This window comes from Oncorhynchus mykiss, chromosome 26, assembly GCF_013265735.2.
Source record: "Oncorhynchus mykiss isolate Arlee chromosome 26, USDA_OmykA_1.1, whole genome shotgun sequence".
Classification (NCBI taxonomy): domain Eukaryota; kingdom Metazoa; phylum Chordata; class Actinopteri; order Salmoniformes; family Salmonidae; genus Oncorhynchus; species Oncorhynchus mykiss.
Genome location: NC_048590.1, coordinates 47,898,971 through 47,918,600, shown reverse-complemented (window position 1 = coordinate 47,918,600; position 19,630 = coordinate 47,898,971). Strand labels below are relative to the sequence as shown.

Genomic DNA, 19,630 nt, shown 5'->3' with positions numbered 1-19,630 from the left:
AATGTAGCCTGCATCCTTCTACTGATTATAACTTCAGTGAGTCACGTCATAGACTATAATGTAGCCTGCATCCTTCTACTGATTATAACTTCAGTGAGTCACGTCATAGACTATAATGTAGCCTGCATCCTTCTACTGATTATAACTTCAGTGCAAAAGATGTCAGATTGACTCCAACTACCTTGAGATATTGCTGATGTTGCTGAACTCTTTCTCTGCACTTCTCATAATATGGGTTCTGTTTAAGCCGCCCACTGCTTACTGCTTTTATGGGGATGAGAACTAAACAAATAAAACTGGATTCATCTTAATGGATGTAATATCCCAGTGGAGCCACAAAGCCTTGTTTATATTCAGGAAGAAGTTTATTCACTGTTGTTCGTTCACTGTACAGTCAGCAGAGGACCTCATTGTCTTTCAGGCAAAACTGACATCTTGATTAACTCTACTGTTGATCTCCTACTGTTCTGTTTGAAGCAAAGCTTAGCCTTTCCAAGACTGTTTAATGTTTAGAGCAAAGCTTTCCAAGACTGTTCTATGTTTAGAGCAAAGCTTAGCCTTTCCAAGCCTGCTACACATTGGCTAAGGATCTATTCTTCACTAGAAGTAATGCAGTTCAGAGATCCAAACGTGTATTGCTCAATGTCTCTGTTTGGTTGTTGTTGAGTCAGTCAGACCGCTCTGTTGTTGGCTCACTAAGTGAAAGGGTGATGGCTTCTTGCCCCGGAGCAGAGCCACAGGAAAATGTTTCCTCGCTATCAGTGACAGTTTAGGATATCATTCTATGTGCCAAACACATACGCTGCAGGCTACAGAGCGGTTACGGACATGCTATGCCAACTGCTACATCTGATGAGAACTGATCTGGATCATCCTAGCCTCTGACTGTTAAGTAGCCTAGCATACTGTATGTAAATTGCTCTCCGAATAGTATGCATTCTGTCCACTGTTAATTAGCCTAGCATACTGTATTTAATTGCCCTCCGAATAGTATGCATTCTGTCCACTGTTAATTAGCCTAGCATACTGTATTTAATTGCCCTCCGAATAGTATGCATTCTGTCCACTGTTAATTAGCCTAGCATACTGTATTTAATTGCCCTCCGAATAGTATGCATTCTGTCCACTGTTAATTAGCCTAGCATACTGTATTTAATTGCCCTCCGAATAGTATGCATTCTGACCACTGTTAAGTAGCCTAGCATACTGTATGCAAATTGCCCTCCGAATAGTATGCATTCTGTCCACTGTTAATTAGCCTAGCATACTGTGTGTAAATTGCCCTCCGAATAGTATGCATTCTGTCCACTCTACTCATTGAATTTCTATGGTGGCAATATAATCAGGCTGATGGTTGTCAAGCCGCGGATAACCCGACATGGCTACCCCACACTTCTGAATCTCCCCGGAGACCGTTTCGGTTGCCGTGGCTCTGAGGTGTTGAATCACCGACAGTGACCCACCCGTGCTCTGACACAAGGTATCTCTGGTCACAATTTGTTTTAAAGGTTGAGGCCTGTTGGCTCAAGTTTTCCCCCTTGTGTGGGATTATAGGAGGCAGGCTAAGGAGGCAGGCTAAGGAGGCAGGCTAAGGAGGCAGGCTAAGGAGGCATTGAGGCGTGGATGTTTCTGGTTAACCTCCCAACCTCCCGCCATCTTTGTCAAATATGTTAGATGGGCCAAACTAATAGGAAGAAGGCTCAGAAAGTTATCTTGTCCTCCGCCGGGACGGTTGGTCATTTAGGGGACACTGAACAGTGGGAACACATTGATTTGATTTCCCCTCATCATCATGTCTGGTCTAGTAACATCTGTCAGATGTGCTGCTGCTGCTGCTGGGGCTGCAAGTCTGTTGTTGTCAACTGTACAAGGAAGACTAAACTTTGAGAAAAGAGATATCTCCAAATGTGCTTAAGGTAACATGCTTTCAACTTTAAGCAGCATCTGATGGAAATGGAAAGAGCATGTGTTCAACATCCACTGAAGTAGCTATCAACTTTAATAGATACAGTAGTTGCTGTGGTAACCAAACAATCACACTTGCTAGTTTAGCTAACCAAACCATCAGTTCTAGCTTGCCATTATGAAAATGGAATTCAACAATGCCAATGTTTTCAATTGAACTTTTGCTTTTAAAAAGCAGCTCAAATATAGAACATGTAAGAATGAACTATAGCCATTGAATTCTACCGTGCAAATATACCATACGTTATAGGGAAATAATGCACACACTAGAATGCCTTTCAAGCCAATCAGAAAGGAGCATTCAACAATGCCATGGTATAATGGAGAGAGTAGGTATGAGGTATGGGAGACCAGTGTACTCTCCAGTTGGCATGCTCAGTAGAGTAATGTGCATGAGCTCTGCATTTTATGGTATTTTCCCCAAGCTATTAAAGCAGTGTAATAAATAACGTGCCTCTTAAACAGTGTGGGTTGGAAATGAATCACTTCCAAAGCCATATGGCTCAAGAGGTCTAGTCAACTCTCTCAACTCCGCAGTAGTCACTCATTCAACTGTCCTCGACTGAGACGTTGTTTCAGTTCCTTGAAGGTGGCTCTTGTATTTTGTCCAAGTTTCTTTTTTGTAATGTAATCTGTGCTGCTTCTGGTCATTACTTTATAGAGAATAAAGTATTGATGTATAGAACATGTTTCCAACATTTATGCTCCCTCTTTCTTCATCTCTCTAGCTATCACTTACAACACCACCATTGGGGAGCGCCGATTCAACCCCAGAGCCATAATGGACGACCCTGATAAACTGCTGTTTCAAAACCTGACCCTGCTTTCTGGAGAGGAGACCTGTCAACACATCTACTTCCATGTCATGGTGAGCACTGACTGAACTCTAGCTGAATTCCAAATCAACATATAGACTCTAACTTATCCGGGAGATCTGAGATTATTGGATAGGTGGAAGCAATATGACCACATTTACATACAGCCAATCAGAAGGTAAGATAGAGACTTGAGATGGTATTATCCAGAGCCATGTATTTAGATAATTGGGACAACTTTTATAATTGTAAATATTATAATTCTAGACATTCAGACATTCAGCATAGCAATATTGAAATATTCCCCTATGTAATGTTAATGGGGGGGTAACATGGTCAATTTATAATGCAGAAACCTCAATGTCCTGACAATCTAAATACATGCCTCTGGTTTATTCCTATCATTGTAACGTTTCCTATTCTGTCCTATCATTATGTTTCCTATTCTAACATTATGTTTCCTATTCTATCCTATCATTATGTTTCCTATTCTATCCTATCATTATGTTTCCTATCCTATCATTATGTTTCCAATTCTAACCTATCATTATGTTTCCTATTCTATCCTATCATTATGTTTCCTATTCTATTCTATCATTATGTTTCCTATTCTATCCTATCATTATAACGTTTCCTATTCTATCATATCATTATGTTTCCTATCCTATCATTATGTTTCCTATTCTATCCTATCATTATACCATTTCCTATTCTATCCTATCGTTATGTTTCCTATTCTATCCTATCATTATAAAGTTCCCTATTCTATCCTATCATTATGTTTCCTATTCTATCCTATCATTATGTTTCCTATTCTATCCTATCATTATGTTTCCTATTATATCCTATCATTATGTTTCCTATTCTATCCTGTCATTATGTTTCCTATTCTATCCTATCATTATGTTTCCTATTCTAACCCATCATTATAACGTTTCCTATTCTAACCTATCATTATGTTTCCTATTCTATCCTATCATTATAACGTTTCCTATTCTATCCTATCATTATAAAGTTTCCTATTCTATCCTATCATTATAAAGTTTCCTATTCTATCCTATCATTATAAAGTTTCCTATCCTATCATTATAAAGTGTCCTATTCTATCCTATCATTATAAAGTTTCCTATCCTATCCTATCATTATGTTTCCTATTCTATCCTATCACTATAACATTTCCTATTCTATCCTATCATTATAACATTTCCTATTCTATCCTATCATTATGTTTCCTATTCTATCCTATCATTATAACGTTTCCTATTATATCCTATCATTATGTTTCCTATTCTATCCTATCATTATAAAGTTTCCTATTCTATCATTATAACATTTCCTATTCTATCCTATCATTATAACATTTCCTATTATATCCTATCATTATAATGTTTCCTATTCTATCCTATCATTATGTTTCCTATTCTATCCTATCATTATGTTTCCCATTCTGTCCTATCATTATAAAGTTTCCTATTCTATCCTATCATTATAAAGTTTCCTATTCTATCCTATAATTATAAAGTTTCCTATTCTATCCTATCATTATAAAGTTTCCTATTCTATCCTATCATTATAACATTTCCTATTCTATCCTATCATTATGTTTCCTATTCTATCCTATCATTATAACGTTTCCTATTCTATCCTATCATTATAAAGTTTCCTATTCTATCCTATCATTATAAAGTTTCCTATCCTATCATTATAAAGTGTCCTATTCTATCCTATCATTATAAAGTTTCCTATTCTATCCTATCATTATAAAGTTTCCTATTCTATCCTATCATTATAACGTTTCCTATTCTATCCTATCATTATAATGTTTCCTATTCTATCCTATCATTATAACGTTTCCTATTCTATCCTATCATTATGTTTCCTATTCTATCCTATCATTATGTTTCCTATTCTATCCTATCATTATGTTTCCTATTCTATTCTATCATTATGTTTCCTATTCTATCCTATCATTATAACGGTTCCTATTCTATCCTATCATTATAAAGTTTCCTATTCTATCCTATCATTATGTTTCCTATTCTATCCTATCATTATAAAGTTTCCTATTCTATCCTATCATTATAACATTTCCTATTCTATCCTATCATTATAACATTTCCTATTCTATCCTATCATTATGTTTCCTATTCTATCCTATCATTATGTTTCCTATTCTATCCTATCATTATAACATTTCCTATTCTATCATTATAACATTTCCTATTCTATCCTATCATTATGTTTCCTATTTTATCCTATCATTATAAAGTTTCCTATTCTATCCTATCATTATAAAGTTTCCTATTCTATCCTAACATTACAACATTTCCTATCCTATCATTATAACGTTTCCTATTCTATCCTAACATTATAACGTTTCCTATCCTATCATTATAATGTTTCCTATTCTATCCTATCATACAGTTGTAATAATGCTAATCCTCCCCACGTGTTGTTGATCCAGGAGACCACGGACTACGTGAGGCCCATCGTGTTCACTGTGGCAGTGGCACTGCAGGATCCCGACCAGGGCCCTGCGCTGGACGACACCTGGCCCACCACCTTCAGGACTGAGGTGAGATGCAAACATCTGACCACTGACAATCATCACTTCTTATGTAATCACTGATTAGAAATGTCTGGACAGGTAAAAAAAACAATATTTGCTGGAACCTTCCGTTCATCTGTCCAATCATATCAATTCAGTGATCACTTCAAGGAAGCGACGAAGGAAGGAAGCGCTTTGAGCGGGTCACATGACTGCTTGACCTGACCACTAACCAGTCGTCTCCTTGTTTAGCTCTTAGTCTACAGCTTTATGAGTGGTATTGTAGCGATTAAGGGGAACCTCCAGGGGCTTGAACCAGTGACACTATGGATTGCAGGGCAAGCATAGTAGTCGCTGTACCATAAAGGTCCAGACCTCTTGGCATAGCCGTACTATCATATGGATTGTAACTGAGTATCTCCCGCTCTACTAGCTTCCCTTCTGGAATGGCTGTGATGAGGACGACCGCTGTATACCAGGCCTGTCCTTACAGAGTACAACTGACCTGCTGTCTTGGAGGTGAGCGCACACACACCACACACCACACACCACACACCACACACACACAGATCAGAATTGATTGATTTCCCCCCCTCCCCCCACAGGCAGTTCTGTGGGAATGCAGTCCACTCCAGGGGTGCGATGTGTCGACGTCTGTCCGAAGGAGGGGCGGAGGGGTCAGAGCGAGTGATGGAGGGATCGAGGAGGAGGATGGTGGTGGACGTTCGTCTGGAGAACAGAGGAGAAAACGCCTACGGAGCCCGCCTCAACATCACCTACACTCCTAACCTACGATTCTCTAGTCTCATAGTCAAGGTGATGATTCACAGTACATTGGATTTTAAAGACCACTACTCCAGGACCCAAAGACTATAGTAACAATACAGTCCAATAAATGGCAGTACTGCAGACAACAGTACACCAGAATACCAGTATTGCAGACACCAGTATACCAGTACCGCAGACACCAGTATACCAGTACCGCAGATACCAGTATACCAGTACCGCAGATACCAGTATACCAGTACTGCAGATACCAGTACACCAGTACCGCAGATACCAGTATACCAGTACTGCAGACACCAGTATACCAGTACTGCAGACACCAGTATACCAGTACTGCAGACACCAGTACATCAGACACCAGTATACCAGTACTGCAGACACCAGTACACCAGTACCGCAGATACCAGTATACCAGTACATCAGACACCAGTATACCAGTACTGCAGATACCAGTACACCAGTACTGCAGACACCAGTACATCAGACACCAGTATACCAGTACTGCAGACACCAGTACACCAGTACCGCAGATACCAGTATACCAGTACTGCAGACACCAGTACACCAGTACCGCAGATACCAGTATACCAGTACTGCAGACACCAGTACACCAGTACCACAGATACCAGTATACCAGTACTGCAGACACCAGTATACCAGTACTGCAGACACCAGTATACCAGTACTGCAGACACCAGTATACCAGTACTGCAGACACCAGTACTGCAGACACCAGTACACCAGTACTGCAGACACCAGTACTGCAGACACCAGTACACCAGTACTGCAGACACCAGTACTGCAGACACCAGTACACCAGTACTGCAGACACCAGTATACCAGTACTGCAGACACCAGTACACCAGTACTGTAGATACCAGTATACCAGTACTGCAGACACCAGTATACCAGTACTGCAGACACCAGTACACCAGTACTGCAGATACCAGTACACCAGACACCAGTACACCAGACACCAGTACACCAGTACTGCAGACACCAGTACACCAGTACTGCAGATACTAGTATACCAGTACTGCAGACAACAGTACACCAGTACTGCAGACAACAGTACACCAGTAGCGCAGAGTCACAGAAACAGTGCTTGGTTGACTGCTCACAGAAGTCAGTGTGAAGATGATTTGGCCAGTCACCTTTAGACTAGTACAGTCTGTCTATTGAATAACAAGCTTTCCTCAAATACAGTATGGAGTACTACTGCACCTGTTCTAGCCATATAGAATATAATTATTCCTGAGGGAATTCAGGCTTGTCTTATGTAGGAGATTGTCTCAGTGTGTTTTATCTCTGTTTCCATCTCAGGACAACTCGGATATCAAGATAGAGTGTCGCAGTGAGGACAGACAGAGGCATGAGAAGACCTGCAACGTCAGCGCTCCCTTCATGAGAGCCAAGACGCAGGTGAGTGAGAGTCCCTTTAATGACACAGGCATTCAAGGTAGACCACACTGAGACACAGTTCACCACAATGCACCATACCAGACCGTTCATGACCACAGGGTACCACAACTTAGTGGAGTACTGTAGCATATCATGGATCAGAATAGGAGACCATAGACCATAACAGTGCTTACCAGAACAGTAAACCAAAACAGTGGACCATTAAAGACCATAGTAAAGTAATACAGACCGTTTGCAACCACAGAGTTGATCAAGGTGCACCATGGTTAATCTATATGGGGTTGATCCTGGACATTTTACAATCAAGTCACCCACGTATCCAACCCAACCATCTAAGAGTTACGGAAGAGTGTCCTTCCTGCCCCAACTCCCGTCAAGAGGGCTGTCAGCAGTGTGCCCTCCGCACACCAATCTGGTAACCATCTCCACCACTTTAATATTGTCAATATTATGGTGCAACAGTTCTCCTGGGCTTATCAAACACCATCACAACAAAATATCATAACAAAATGCATTATTGCCCTTTATACAATCAACTACATACACCAAAATCACAAATATATACATATCTCATCCGAACAGCCCTGTACAAACAAGTATCCACACTTAACATGTGTCTATGCCCCTAAGCACTGAACATAGGAGTTTGGTTAAAAAAAATCAATTATTTGATCATCTCTTTATAGCTTTTTATAGTCTGGTATCCAGAAATAGAACCCCGTGGCATGCCAGAGAACATTAGAACACATTCAGGCATTCAGTAACCTGGAGTCACCAACAGTAACAGTAACTCAACACCAACAGTAACAGTAACTCAACAGTAACAGTAACAGTAACTCAACAGTAACAGTAACTCAACAGTAACAGTAACTCAACAGTAACAGTAACTCAACACCAACAGTAACAGTAACTCAACAGTAACAGTAACAGTAACAGTAACTCAACAGTAACAGTAACTCAACAGTAACAGTAACTCAACAGTAACAGTAACAGTAACAGTAACTCAACAGTAACAGTAACTCAACAGTAACAGTAACTCAACAGTAACAGTAACAGTAACAGTAACTCAACAGTAACAGTAACTCAACAGTAACAGTAACTCAACAGTAACAGTAACTCAACAGTAACAGTAACAGTAACAGTAACTCAACAGTAACAGTAACTCAACAGTAACAGTAACTCAACAGTAACAGTAACAGTAACTCAACAGTAACAGTAACTCAACAGTAACAGTAACTCAACAGTAACAGTAACTCAACACCAACAGTAACAGTAACTCAACAGTAACAGTAACAGTAACAGTAACTCAACAGTAACAGTAACTCAACAGTAACAGTAAGTCAACAGTAACAGTAACAGTAACAGTAACTCAACAGTAACAGTAACTCAACAGTAACAGTAACTCAACAGTAACAGTAACTCAACAGTAACAGTAACTCAACAGTAACAGTAACTCAACAGTAACAGTAACTCAACACCAACAGTAACTCAACACCAACAGTAACAGTAACTCAACAGTAACAGTAACTCAACAGTAACAGTAACTCAACAGTAACAGTAACTCAACAGTAACAGTAACTCAACAGTAATTGCTTTATTTCTAGTAGCACAGAAAGACACTTCAAATGGAGATGTATTCTGTTCCAATGAAATATCTGGATAATCAAATGCATATATAAATAAAGGTCACACACACACAGCGAGCAAGTAGTGGTCTCAGTTAACCAACCGTTTCATCCACTCCCCAATCCTCCCACCACATTACCCCACCAAGTCATTAGCGCAAATAACGGTAATCTCCTTGACAACAGAATTACCGCAGGATTATTTGCTTCATATTCTCTCCAACAAAAACCCTTCTGAGGGATCTGATCTGGGGCCATGTTGGGGGAGCCTTCTGAGGGATCTGATCTGGGGCCACGTTGGGGACCCTTCTGAGGGATCTGATCTGGGGCCACGTTGGGGACCCTTCTGAGGGATCTGATCTGGGGCCACGTTGGGGGAGCCTTCTGAGGGATCTGATCTGGGACCGCGTTGGGGACCCTTCTGAGGGATCTGATCTGGGGCCACGTTGGGGACCCTTCTGAGGGATCTGATCTGGGGCCATGTTGGGGGACCCTTCTGAGGGATCTGATCTGGGGCCACGTTGGGGACCCTTCTGAGGGATCTGATCTGGGGCCATGTTGGGGGACCCTTCTGAGGGATCTGATCTGGGGCCATGTTGGGGGACCCTTAAAAAAAATGAAATTAATTAATCACCCACAGTCATTGTGTTTGAATGGGAGCCAGACAGAGTCACAAGCCAGATGTTTTCTGTTCTGGTTGGGTCTCTTTAAAGTGTGGTACTGAGTTAAGACTCCCAGTAAACCACCCTAGCTGCAAAGCCAGCCCATTGAAACCAACAGTGTTCCCTGTAGAGAGCAGAGGCCAGCCCAGTGAAACCAACAGTGTTCCCTGTAGAGAGCAGAGGCCAGCCCAGTGAAACCAGCAGTGTTCCCTGTAGAGGCCAGCCCAGTGAAACCAGCAGTGTTCCCTGTAGAGGCCAGCCCAGTGAAACCAGCAGTGTTCCCTGTAGAGGCTAGCCCAGTGAAACCAGCAGTGTTCCCTGTTGAGGGCAGAGGCCAGCCCAGTGAAACCAGCAGTGTTCCCTGTAGAGAGCAGAGGCCAGCCCAGTGAAACCAGCAGTGTTCCCTGTAGAGAGTGGGTATCGTACGGTATAGCTCTACAGTGGCTGGAGTTGGCCCAGAACAGAGTAACATCAGATAGGTACAGTACGGTATAGTGCTACAGTGGCTGGAGTTGGCCCAGAACAGAGTAACATCAGATAGGTACAGTACGGTATAGTGCTACAGTGGCTGGAGTTGGCCCAGAACAGAGGAGAGTAGCATCAGATAGGTACAGTACGGTATAGTGCTACAGTGGCTGGAGTTGGCCCAGAACAGAGGAGAGTAGCATCAGATGGGTACAGTACGGTATAGTGCTACAGTGGCTGGAGTTGGCCCAGAACAGAGGAGAGTAGCATCAGATGGGTACAGTACGGTATAGTGCTATTACAGGGTTTCCCAAACTCAGTCCCGGGGACCCCAAGGTGTTCCCATTTGTTTTTTCCCCAAAGCACTACACAGCTGATTCAAGTATTCAAAGATGAATGATGAGTTGATTATTTTCATCAGCTGTGCAGTGCTAGGGAAAGAAACTAAACATGCCCCCCTTGGGGTCCCCAGGACTCAGTTTGGGAAACACTTTACTATGGTGTCTTGAGTTGGCCCAGAGCAGAGGAGAGTACCTAAGGCACTTTCTGGTTTTACATTCTCCACTGTGTCAGGGCTCTGATTGGCCCTAGTCATTACCCACACCGCTCCACTGTGTCAGGGCTCTGATTGGCCCCAGTCATTATCCACACCACTCCACTGTGTCAGGGCTCTGATTGGCCCCAGTCATTACCCACACCACTCCACTGTGTCAGGGCTCTGATTGGCCCCAGTCATTACCCACACTGCTTCACTGTGATGTCTTCCAAGCCAATGCCGCTGAAGCCAACCATTAGAGTTATTATTACTGTCAATATCCTCCCCCCATAGGACCTGGCATAAACTGACCCAGTCCTCAGCATTTTGGTCAGGCAGACAAGATGAACATTCCTTTGACATATCTGATGCCTACAGCACAGTGTGTGTTTTTGGTTTTACCAAGTCCTCACAAGGATATTAAAATAAGAACAATTCAGACAAGTGGGGATATTTCGCCAGGTCATCATAAGGAAAAATACAATTTTAGACTTAGAGATTAGATTTAGAAGTTAGAGGAAAATAGGATTTTGAATGGCAATCAATTGTTTGGTCCCCACAAGGATAGTAAAACAAATGGGTGTTATAATGTAGAGGTTCTTGTTTGTGTACATTCAGTATCTGTGTTCTGTCAGAGTTGAGGCATTCTATACAGGCAGGAAGATAGCTGCCTCATTAGGCATTCCTTCCTGCCCAGCCGGAATGAATCAGGGGTCCATCATGCGATGGAGGACAGTTAACAATGCTCCCCGCCTCTCCTCCTCTTCTCTCCCCCTCCTTGAATGGAGCCAAGGATTGCAGTTAGTGGGCTGACTATGCACTGCATACTAAATACAGCTGGAATTTAGGCTTGTTTGTGTCTGTTTTTGTGGCGAGAATGTCCTTACTGCTAAGTGTTGCAAGGATTGTTTTGGCCGTCTGGACAGGTTAAGTGTCAACACAAATATAAATCAAATTTTGTTTGTCACATCAAATCAAATGTTATTAGTCACATCCGCCGAATACAACAGGTGTGGACCTTACAGTGAAATGCTGAATACAACAGGTGTAGGTAGACCTTACAGTGAAATGCTGAATACAACAGGTGTAGGTAGACCTTACAGTGAAATGCTGAATACAACAGGTGTAGGTAGACCTTACAGTGAAATGCTGAATACAACAGGTGTAGTAGACCTCACAGTGAAATGCTGAATACAACAGGTGTAGTAGACCTCACAGTGAAATGCTGAATACAACAGGTGTAGTAGACCTCACAGTGAAATGCTGAATACAACAGGTGTAGTAGACCTCACAGTGAAATGCTGAATACAACAGGTGTAGTAGACCTCAAAGTGAAATGCTGAATACAACAGGTGTAGTAGACCTCACAGTGAAATGCTGAATACAACAGGTGTAGGTAGACCTCACAGTGAAATGCTGAATACAACAGGTGTAGGTAGACCTCACAGTGAAATGCTGAATACAACAGGTGTAGGTAGACCTTACAGTGAAATGCTGAATACAACAGGTGTAGGTAGACCTCACAGTGAAATGCTGAATACAACAGGTGTAGGTAGACCTCACAGTGAAATGCTGAATACAACAGGTGTAGGTAGACCTTACAGTGAAATGCTGAATACAACAGGTGTAGGTAGACCTTACAGTGAAATGCTTACTTTACGAGCCCCTAACCAACAGTGCAGTTAAAAATATATATATGGATAAGAATAAGAGATAAAAGTAACAAGTAATTAAAGAGCAGTAATAAAAAATAACAATATATACTGGAGGGTGCCGGTATAGAGTCAATGTGCAGGGGCACCGGTTAGTTGAGGTAGTATGTACATGTAGGTAGAGTTAATTAAAGTGACTATACATAGATGACAACAGAGAGTGGCGGTGGTGTGGAGAGGGGAGGAGGGGGGGGGGCAATGTGAATAGTCTGGGTAGCCATTTGACTAGATGTTCAGGAGTCTTATGGCTTGGGAGGAGAAGCTGTTTGGAAGCCTCTTGGACCTAGACTTGGCGCTCCAGTACCGCTTGCCGTGTGGTAGCAGGGAGAACAGTCTATGACTAGGGTGGCTGGAGTCTTTGACAATTTTTAGGGCCTTCCTCTGACACCGCCTGGTATAGAGGTCCTGGATGGCAGGAAGCTTGGCCATGTAGTAGTGATGGCGCCGGAGGGGTGATGGAGTAGTGATGGCACCGGAGGGGTGATGTAGTAGAGATGGCACCGGAGGGGTGACGTAGTAGTGATGGCACCGGAGGGGTGATGGAGTAGTGATGGCACCGGAGGGGTGATGTAGTAGTGATGGCACCGGAGGGGTGATGTAGTAGTGATGGCACCAGAGGGGTGATGTAGTAGTGATGGCACCGGAGGGGTGATGGAGTAGTGATGGCACCGGAGGGGTGATGTAGTAGTGATGGCGCCGGAGGGGTGATGTAGTAGTGATGGCACCGGAGGGGTGACGTAGTAGAGATGGCACCGGAGGGGTGACGTAGTAGTGATGGCACCGGAGGGGTGACGTAGTAGTGATGGCACCGGAGGGGTGATGGAGTAGTGATGGCACCGGAGGGGTGATGTAGTAGTGATGGCGCCGGAGGGGTGATGGAGTAGTGATGGCACCGGAGGGGTGATGTAGTAGTGATGGCGCCAGAGGGGTGATGTAGTAGTGATGGCACCGGAGGGGTGATGTAGTAGAGATGGCACCGGAGGGGTGACGTAGTAGTGATGGCACCGGAGGGGTGATGGAGTAGTGATGGCACCGGAGGGGTGATGTAGTAGTGATGGCACCGGAGGGGTGATGTAGTAGTGATGGCACCGGAGGGGTGATGTAGTAGTGATGGCACCGGAGGGGTGATGTAGTAGTGATGGCACCGGAGGGGTGATGGAGTAGTGATGGCACCGGAGGGGTGATGTAGTAGTGATGGCACCGGAGGGGTGATGTAGTAGTGATGGCACCGGAGGGGTGATGTAGTAGTGATGGCACCGGAGGGGTGATGTAGTAGTGATGGCACCGGAGGGGTGACGTAGTAGTGATGGCACCGGAGGGGTGATGGAGTAGTGATGGCACCGGAGGGGTGATGTAGTAGTGATGGTGCCGGAGGGGAGGGCTGCCGTCTTATCGGCTCTTAACCAACCATGCTATTTTGTTTGTTTTTTCACGTTGTTCACATCTTGTTTTGTACATAATGTTGCTGCTACCGTCTCTTATGACCGAAAAGAGCTTCTGGACATCTGAACTGCGATTTTGCTGGAGCAGGAAACAGTTATGCATTCTATCGGCAGGATAGAACAGCAGCCTCTGGTAATACACGAGGCGGGGGACTATGCATATATATAAACAACTGGTGCACGATATCTAAGGAAGTCTCAAGGTTTGCTCGCCTGAGGTAGAGTCTCTCTCTCTACCTAGAGAGATTATCTATATTTATCGTAGCTGTCTACATACGTCCACAGACCGATGCTGGCACGTAAACCGCACTCAGCGAGCTGTATTCCGCCATAAGCAAACAGGAAAACGCTCATCCAGAGGCGGCGCTCCTAGTGGATGGGGACTTTAATGCAGGAGAACTTAAATCAGTTTTACCTAATTTATGTCAGCATGTTAAATGTGCAACCAGAGAGGAAACAATTCTAGACCACCTTAACTCCACACACAGAGAAGGTCTCCCTCGCCCTCCATTTGGCAAATCTGACCATAATTCTATCCTCCTGATTCCTGCTTACAAGCAAAAATTAAAGCAGGAAGCACAAGTGACTCAGTCTATAAAAAGTGGTCAGACGAAGCAGATGCTAAGCTACAGGACTGTTTTGCTAGCACAGACTGGAATATAATCCAGGATTCTACCGATGGCATTGAGGAGTACACCACATCAGTGGTTTTATCAATAAGTGCATCGAGGACGTCGTCCCCACATGACTGTACGTGCATACCCCAACCAGAAGCCATGGATTACAGGCAACATTCGCACTGAGCTAAAGGGTAGAGCTGCCGCTTTCAAGGAGCGGGAACCTAACCCGGAAGCTTATAAGAAATCCTATGCCCTCCGACACACCATCAAACAGACAAAGCGGCAATACAGGACTAAGATTGAATCGTAGTACACCGGCTCTGATGCTCGTCGGATGTGGCAGGGCTTGCAAACTATTACAGGGTAAAAAGGGAAGCACAGCCAAGAGCTGCCCAGTGACACGAGCCTACCAGACGAGCTAAATAACTTATATGCTCGCTACGAGGCAAGTAACACTGAAACATGCATGAGAGCATCAGCTGTTCTGGACGACTGTGTGATCACGCTCTCCGCAGCCAATGTGAGTAAGACCTTTAAACAGTTCAGCATCCACAAGGCCGCAGGGCCAGACGGATTACCAGGACGTGTACTCAAAGCATTCGCTGACCAACTGGCAAGTGTCTTCACTGATATTTTCTCCCTGACCGAGTCTGTAATACCAACATGTTTCAAGCAGACCACCATAGTCCCTGTGCCCAAGAACACTAAGGTAACCTGCCTAAATGACTACCGACCCTGATTATTATACATAACATCCTGAAATATATGTAGATATTATTTCTCTTGACGTAGTGATGCTGAATGTAAAACACTCCACTCTCGCCTACTGTCCATATCCAATCTGTTTACATCTACATGAAGGTACAAGGTTCCTAGATTTTAAGGGTTGATTTAGAAATCAGGCATATGTAAACTCACGGTAGCTACAGTGTGTCTCCATTGAACCCATCTATGTTGGCAGTACAGTAATTGTACATATGTTCAGTGCTTGGTCTTCAGAGGGGAAATGCCCTGGTTCTTAGTTTGGTACCAACAGGGCTGCAGGCTCCTTGGGTCCTGGGCCAAGGACTTAGTCCAGGTTATTGCAGGCTTCTCTCTTTAATCCCTAATGTGGAATGTATTATTGTCGGAGGCTGGGGACTGAGGGAGCGCACAGTTTGGAAAGGGTTTATAGCCAGGAGAACCCTCACACAGTGCTACTGCTCTCAGCTCAGCGCTACTCTGTGTCCACACCTGTATGCATGTTCTGACTGTTCTGTTGTGGCAAAACTCATGGGTAATGTGACTAGTACGAGCACTGTAACGACCAAATCAGCAACGTTGACAGAACTGAGTTAAGACTGTCCAAGAATTACACAAGGAAAAAACCTTTGACCCACAAAGTTATTTACAATTACGCAAAGGAATTATATTTCCTGTGAGAGGAATGACTACAGTAAATTAATATCTGGAAACATTGTCATCATGGTACTATAATACTCTCTCTGGTCGTCCCCCACGTAGGTATCTTTCCGCCTGGAGTTTGAGTTCAGCCGATCAGTGTTCCTGGACCACGTACGAGTCATTCTAGAAGCCAGCAGGTGAGGGCGCACTAAACCACTTCAAATATTAAACTGTTTTTTAAAACACTTTGTCTGATGAATATTATCTTTTACAGTTATGACCAGGTGAGATAATGAGCTAATGTTCTTAGCTCAGGAGTTTCTGCTCTCCTGACTTTCCTAGTGTCAAACAGTCACTAATCAGGGTGAGGGTGGTGTCCAACACTCACTAATCAACAGATGAGGGTGGTGTCAAACACTCACTAATCAACAGATGAGGGTGGTGTCAAACAGTCACTAATCAGGGTGAGGGTGGTGACCAACACTCACTAATCAACAGATGAGGGTGGTGTCAAACAGTCACTAATCAACAGATGAGGGTGGTGTCAAACAGTCACTAATCAACAGATGAGGGTGGTGTCAAACAGTCACTAATCAGGGTGAGGGTGGTGTCCAACACTCACTAATCAACAGATGAGGGTGGTGTCAAACCCTCACTAATCAACAGATGAGGGTGGTGTCAAACAGTCACTAATCAACAGATGAGGGTGGTGTCAAACAGTCACTAATCAGGGTGAGGGTGGTGTCAAACAGTCACTAATCAACAGATGAGGGTGGTGTCAAACAGTCACTAATCAGGGTGAGGGTGAAAAGAGGGTGAAAACCTGCAGATACTGAATCTCAATCAGTTTTACAACAATGAACTGATTCATCACACTAACCACAGACTACAGATCCACCCAGTGAGAAACAGGATATATAGAAACTGAGCTATAACATCTCTGAAATATGTTCTCGTCATCCAAGGGTCACTTGGCATGCAGTCCCATTGAGATGTGAGTTTGGCATGCCAGATTAGTTGAAATGCATTTTTTTTCTCTCTGCAGTGACGGAGAGGAGGTTACCTTAGAAGACAATTTCAATGACATCTTTCACCCGCTGAAATACGAGGCTGACCTCCTATTTACAAGGTTTGTCTTTGTCACAATGTCCTCTCTAACGTTCCTTCTCCTTCTGTCACTCTCCTTAAATAAACTCATTAAACTCTTGTCACTAGAACTGACAGATTCAATGTTGATTTAGTGTTGCACAGACACAATGGCAAACATAGATATACAGTATACAGATATTTTATCTTTATTTAACTAGGCAAGTCAGTTAAGAACAAATTCTTATTTTCAATGACAGCCTAGGAACAGTGGGTTAACTGCCTGTTCAGGGGCAGAACGACAGATTTGTACCTTGTCAGCTCAGGGGTTTGAACTTTGCAACCTTCCGGTTACTAGACCAACGCTCTAACCACCAGGCTACCATGCCACTGTACATGATTGAGTGTATCACCTTCCTTTCTTCGTAAAGGGACTCCAACCCCTCTGGCTGTGAAATCAAAGCAGACCTCTCCCTGGAGATACCAGGAAATATTGGTCCTCCATTCAACTTCACCTTCCAGGTGAGGATGAAAGGTCACAACACACAGGGTTGGGCCACAATCATACATCAACTACGCAACAATCAATTGTCTTTACAGTGTAGAAATACTGCAATTACATTTACAAAATACCCCAACTATTTTTTTATTGCTTGAGTTAAGACTGAATTAGTGCCCTATATTTCTCCCAGATTCAGAACCTGGGCTTCTTTCCCGTGAGAGACCTGCAGTTGAATATAGAAATTCCAGAGATGACCAAAAACGGGAACCAGCTGTTGCAGATATCGGACTTCCATATTGACAAAGTGAGAGGACTTGAAAATCTGGCCAAGGACTTAGAATGGTCTGCTTCCTTTGAGAGACCACCAAGTGTGTACTCATACTGTCTCGGTTCTAACGGAGATGTAATTCTCTCTCCTTAGACAGACGGTACCCGCTGCATACCCCCTCAACATGTGGCACAGAGCAGGGCGTCCCCAGAAGACCTCTCTCGAGTCTCACGCCTGGTAACCCACCCACACCATATGATTTCAACTAGCTTACCTAAATAATGGAACATTCTTAACTAACAAGCTGGTGTTTGGCCTCTATTCAGAACCAGTCCAATACTCTGCCTCTGCCGGTCCAATGCACTGTCAACCTGAACCCCTACAAGGAAGTCAGAGTCAGAATCAGGGGGGCATTGCGGTTGGACGCCTTGCATGCTGTGAGTATATCCCATTCCACTGCTAAATCCTACACTCCTTGAGCATGTCTGTGAGACGTCAACTTCCTGTTGTGTTCATTCACCCTCTCTTACAACACCAGCTGAGGTTCAAAGTCCTGGAACTGGTGACGAGTGCAACAGTAGAACTTCCACCTTCAAGCCCCATGTTTCTTCATGAAGAAAGGCCTGTCAGACATGTGAGTACAAAACACTCCGAGTCAAGACACACTTCAGTGCATAACCTTTTCTATAGAGTCATTCATTCAGTCATTCGATTGAAAAGTTGTATTTTCAACAGCAGCCTGGCCAAGAGACTAGACTACTTTTCTCTATAGTTGCAGTTCATGTTCTACAAATGAGCTCCTAATAGCTATGCAGAATCCTCACAGCCAAGGCTGTTATTCTAACACACATGATTGACTGCATGGTGCTTAAGGACCGAAAGGACCAACAGCAACACATGTGGTGTAGCCCTGTTCTCCCATACACTGCTCTTTGCTGCCACCTATAGGCCAATATTTAGAGTTAAGCAACAACCAGTCACACAAAGTTGTTATGCACTCAACTCAGCGCTCTTAGAAGCACAACCAGTTCCCTTCATCTCTGCTTTTGACGAGACTCCACAGGGAAAGAGAGCATGGAAACATTTTATTTTGAATGCATCGTTGGTCAGATGGAATTCCAGTCAAACCGGTGATCAAGAGGACACCGTGTTAACACTGACCCACAAAGCATCACGCAAGATGACACCGTGTTAACACTGACCCACAAAGCATCACGCAAGATGACACCGTGTTAACACTGACCCACAAAGCATCACGCAAGATGACACCGTGTTAACACTGACCCACAAAGCATCACGCAAGATGACACCGTGTTAACACTGACCCACAAAGCATCACGCAAGATGACACCGTGTTAACACTGACCCACAAAGCCTCACGCAAGACAGATCTGCATATAATGTGTGTGTTCAAGAGCTTTAGAGGCACCAGTTGCTTTTAAAAACCCTAGAATCTGCCCTTCGAAAGTCTTCCAATGGTAGAGAAAAGCAACATGTAGTAAGATTCCCAATAGTAGACTGGTATCTACTGCAGTCTATGACGTGTAAACTGAATTAGGATCAGCTTTTGTTATTTGATCGGGGTGCCATTTTGTCTTGTTTTGTGTGCTTGTTTCCACAGATAATCCTGGAGATTAGGAAAGAAGGGGATTACAGAATCTCAATCTGGATTATCATTGGGAGCACGCTGGGAGGGTTGTTGGTGCTGTCCCTGCTCAGCCTAGCTCTATGGAAGGTAAACCCTGCCCTACTACCCTGGAGCTCTCATCATGTACAAACATTACAACGGCATGA

The 19,630-nt window shown here is 43.6% G+C and overlaps 1 protein-coding gene across 2 annotated transcripts in view; it reads left to right on the top strand.

Annotated features, from left to right (window-relative positions):
* LOC110520392 (integrin alpha-11) overlaps nt 1-19,630 on the top strand; it is a 96,443-nt gene that overhangs the window by 74,543 nt on the left and 2,270 nt on the right. For both annotated transcript variants that reach the window (XM_036963840.1, XM_036963841.1), the window contains 13 exons: nt 2,694-2,833; nt 5,245-5,355; nt 5,762-5,847; nt 5,934-6,144; nt 7,438-7,536; nt 16,101-16,177; nt 17,026-17,109; nt 17,498-17,588; nt 17,759-17,872; nt 17,990-18,073; nt 18,163-18,273; nt 18,375-18,470; nt 19,458-19,571. In XM_036963840.1, the coding sequence (XP_036819735.1) occupies nt 2,694-2,833; nt 5,245-5,355; nt 5,762-5,847; nt 5,934-6,144; nt 7,438-7,536; nt 16,101-16,177; nt 17,026-17,109; nt 17,498-17,588; nt 17,759-17,872; nt 17,990-18,073; nt 18,163-18,273; nt 18,375-18,470; nt 19,458-19,571 (1,418 nt within the window). The remainder of the gene's footprint in view (nt 1-2,693; nt 2,834-5,244; nt 5,356-5,761; nt 5,848-5,933; nt 6,145-7,437; nt 7,537-16,100; nt 16,178-17,025; nt 17,110-17,497; nt 17,589-17,758; nt 17,873-17,989; nt 18,074-18,162; nt 18,274-18,374; nt 18,471-19,457; nt 19,572-19,630) is intronic.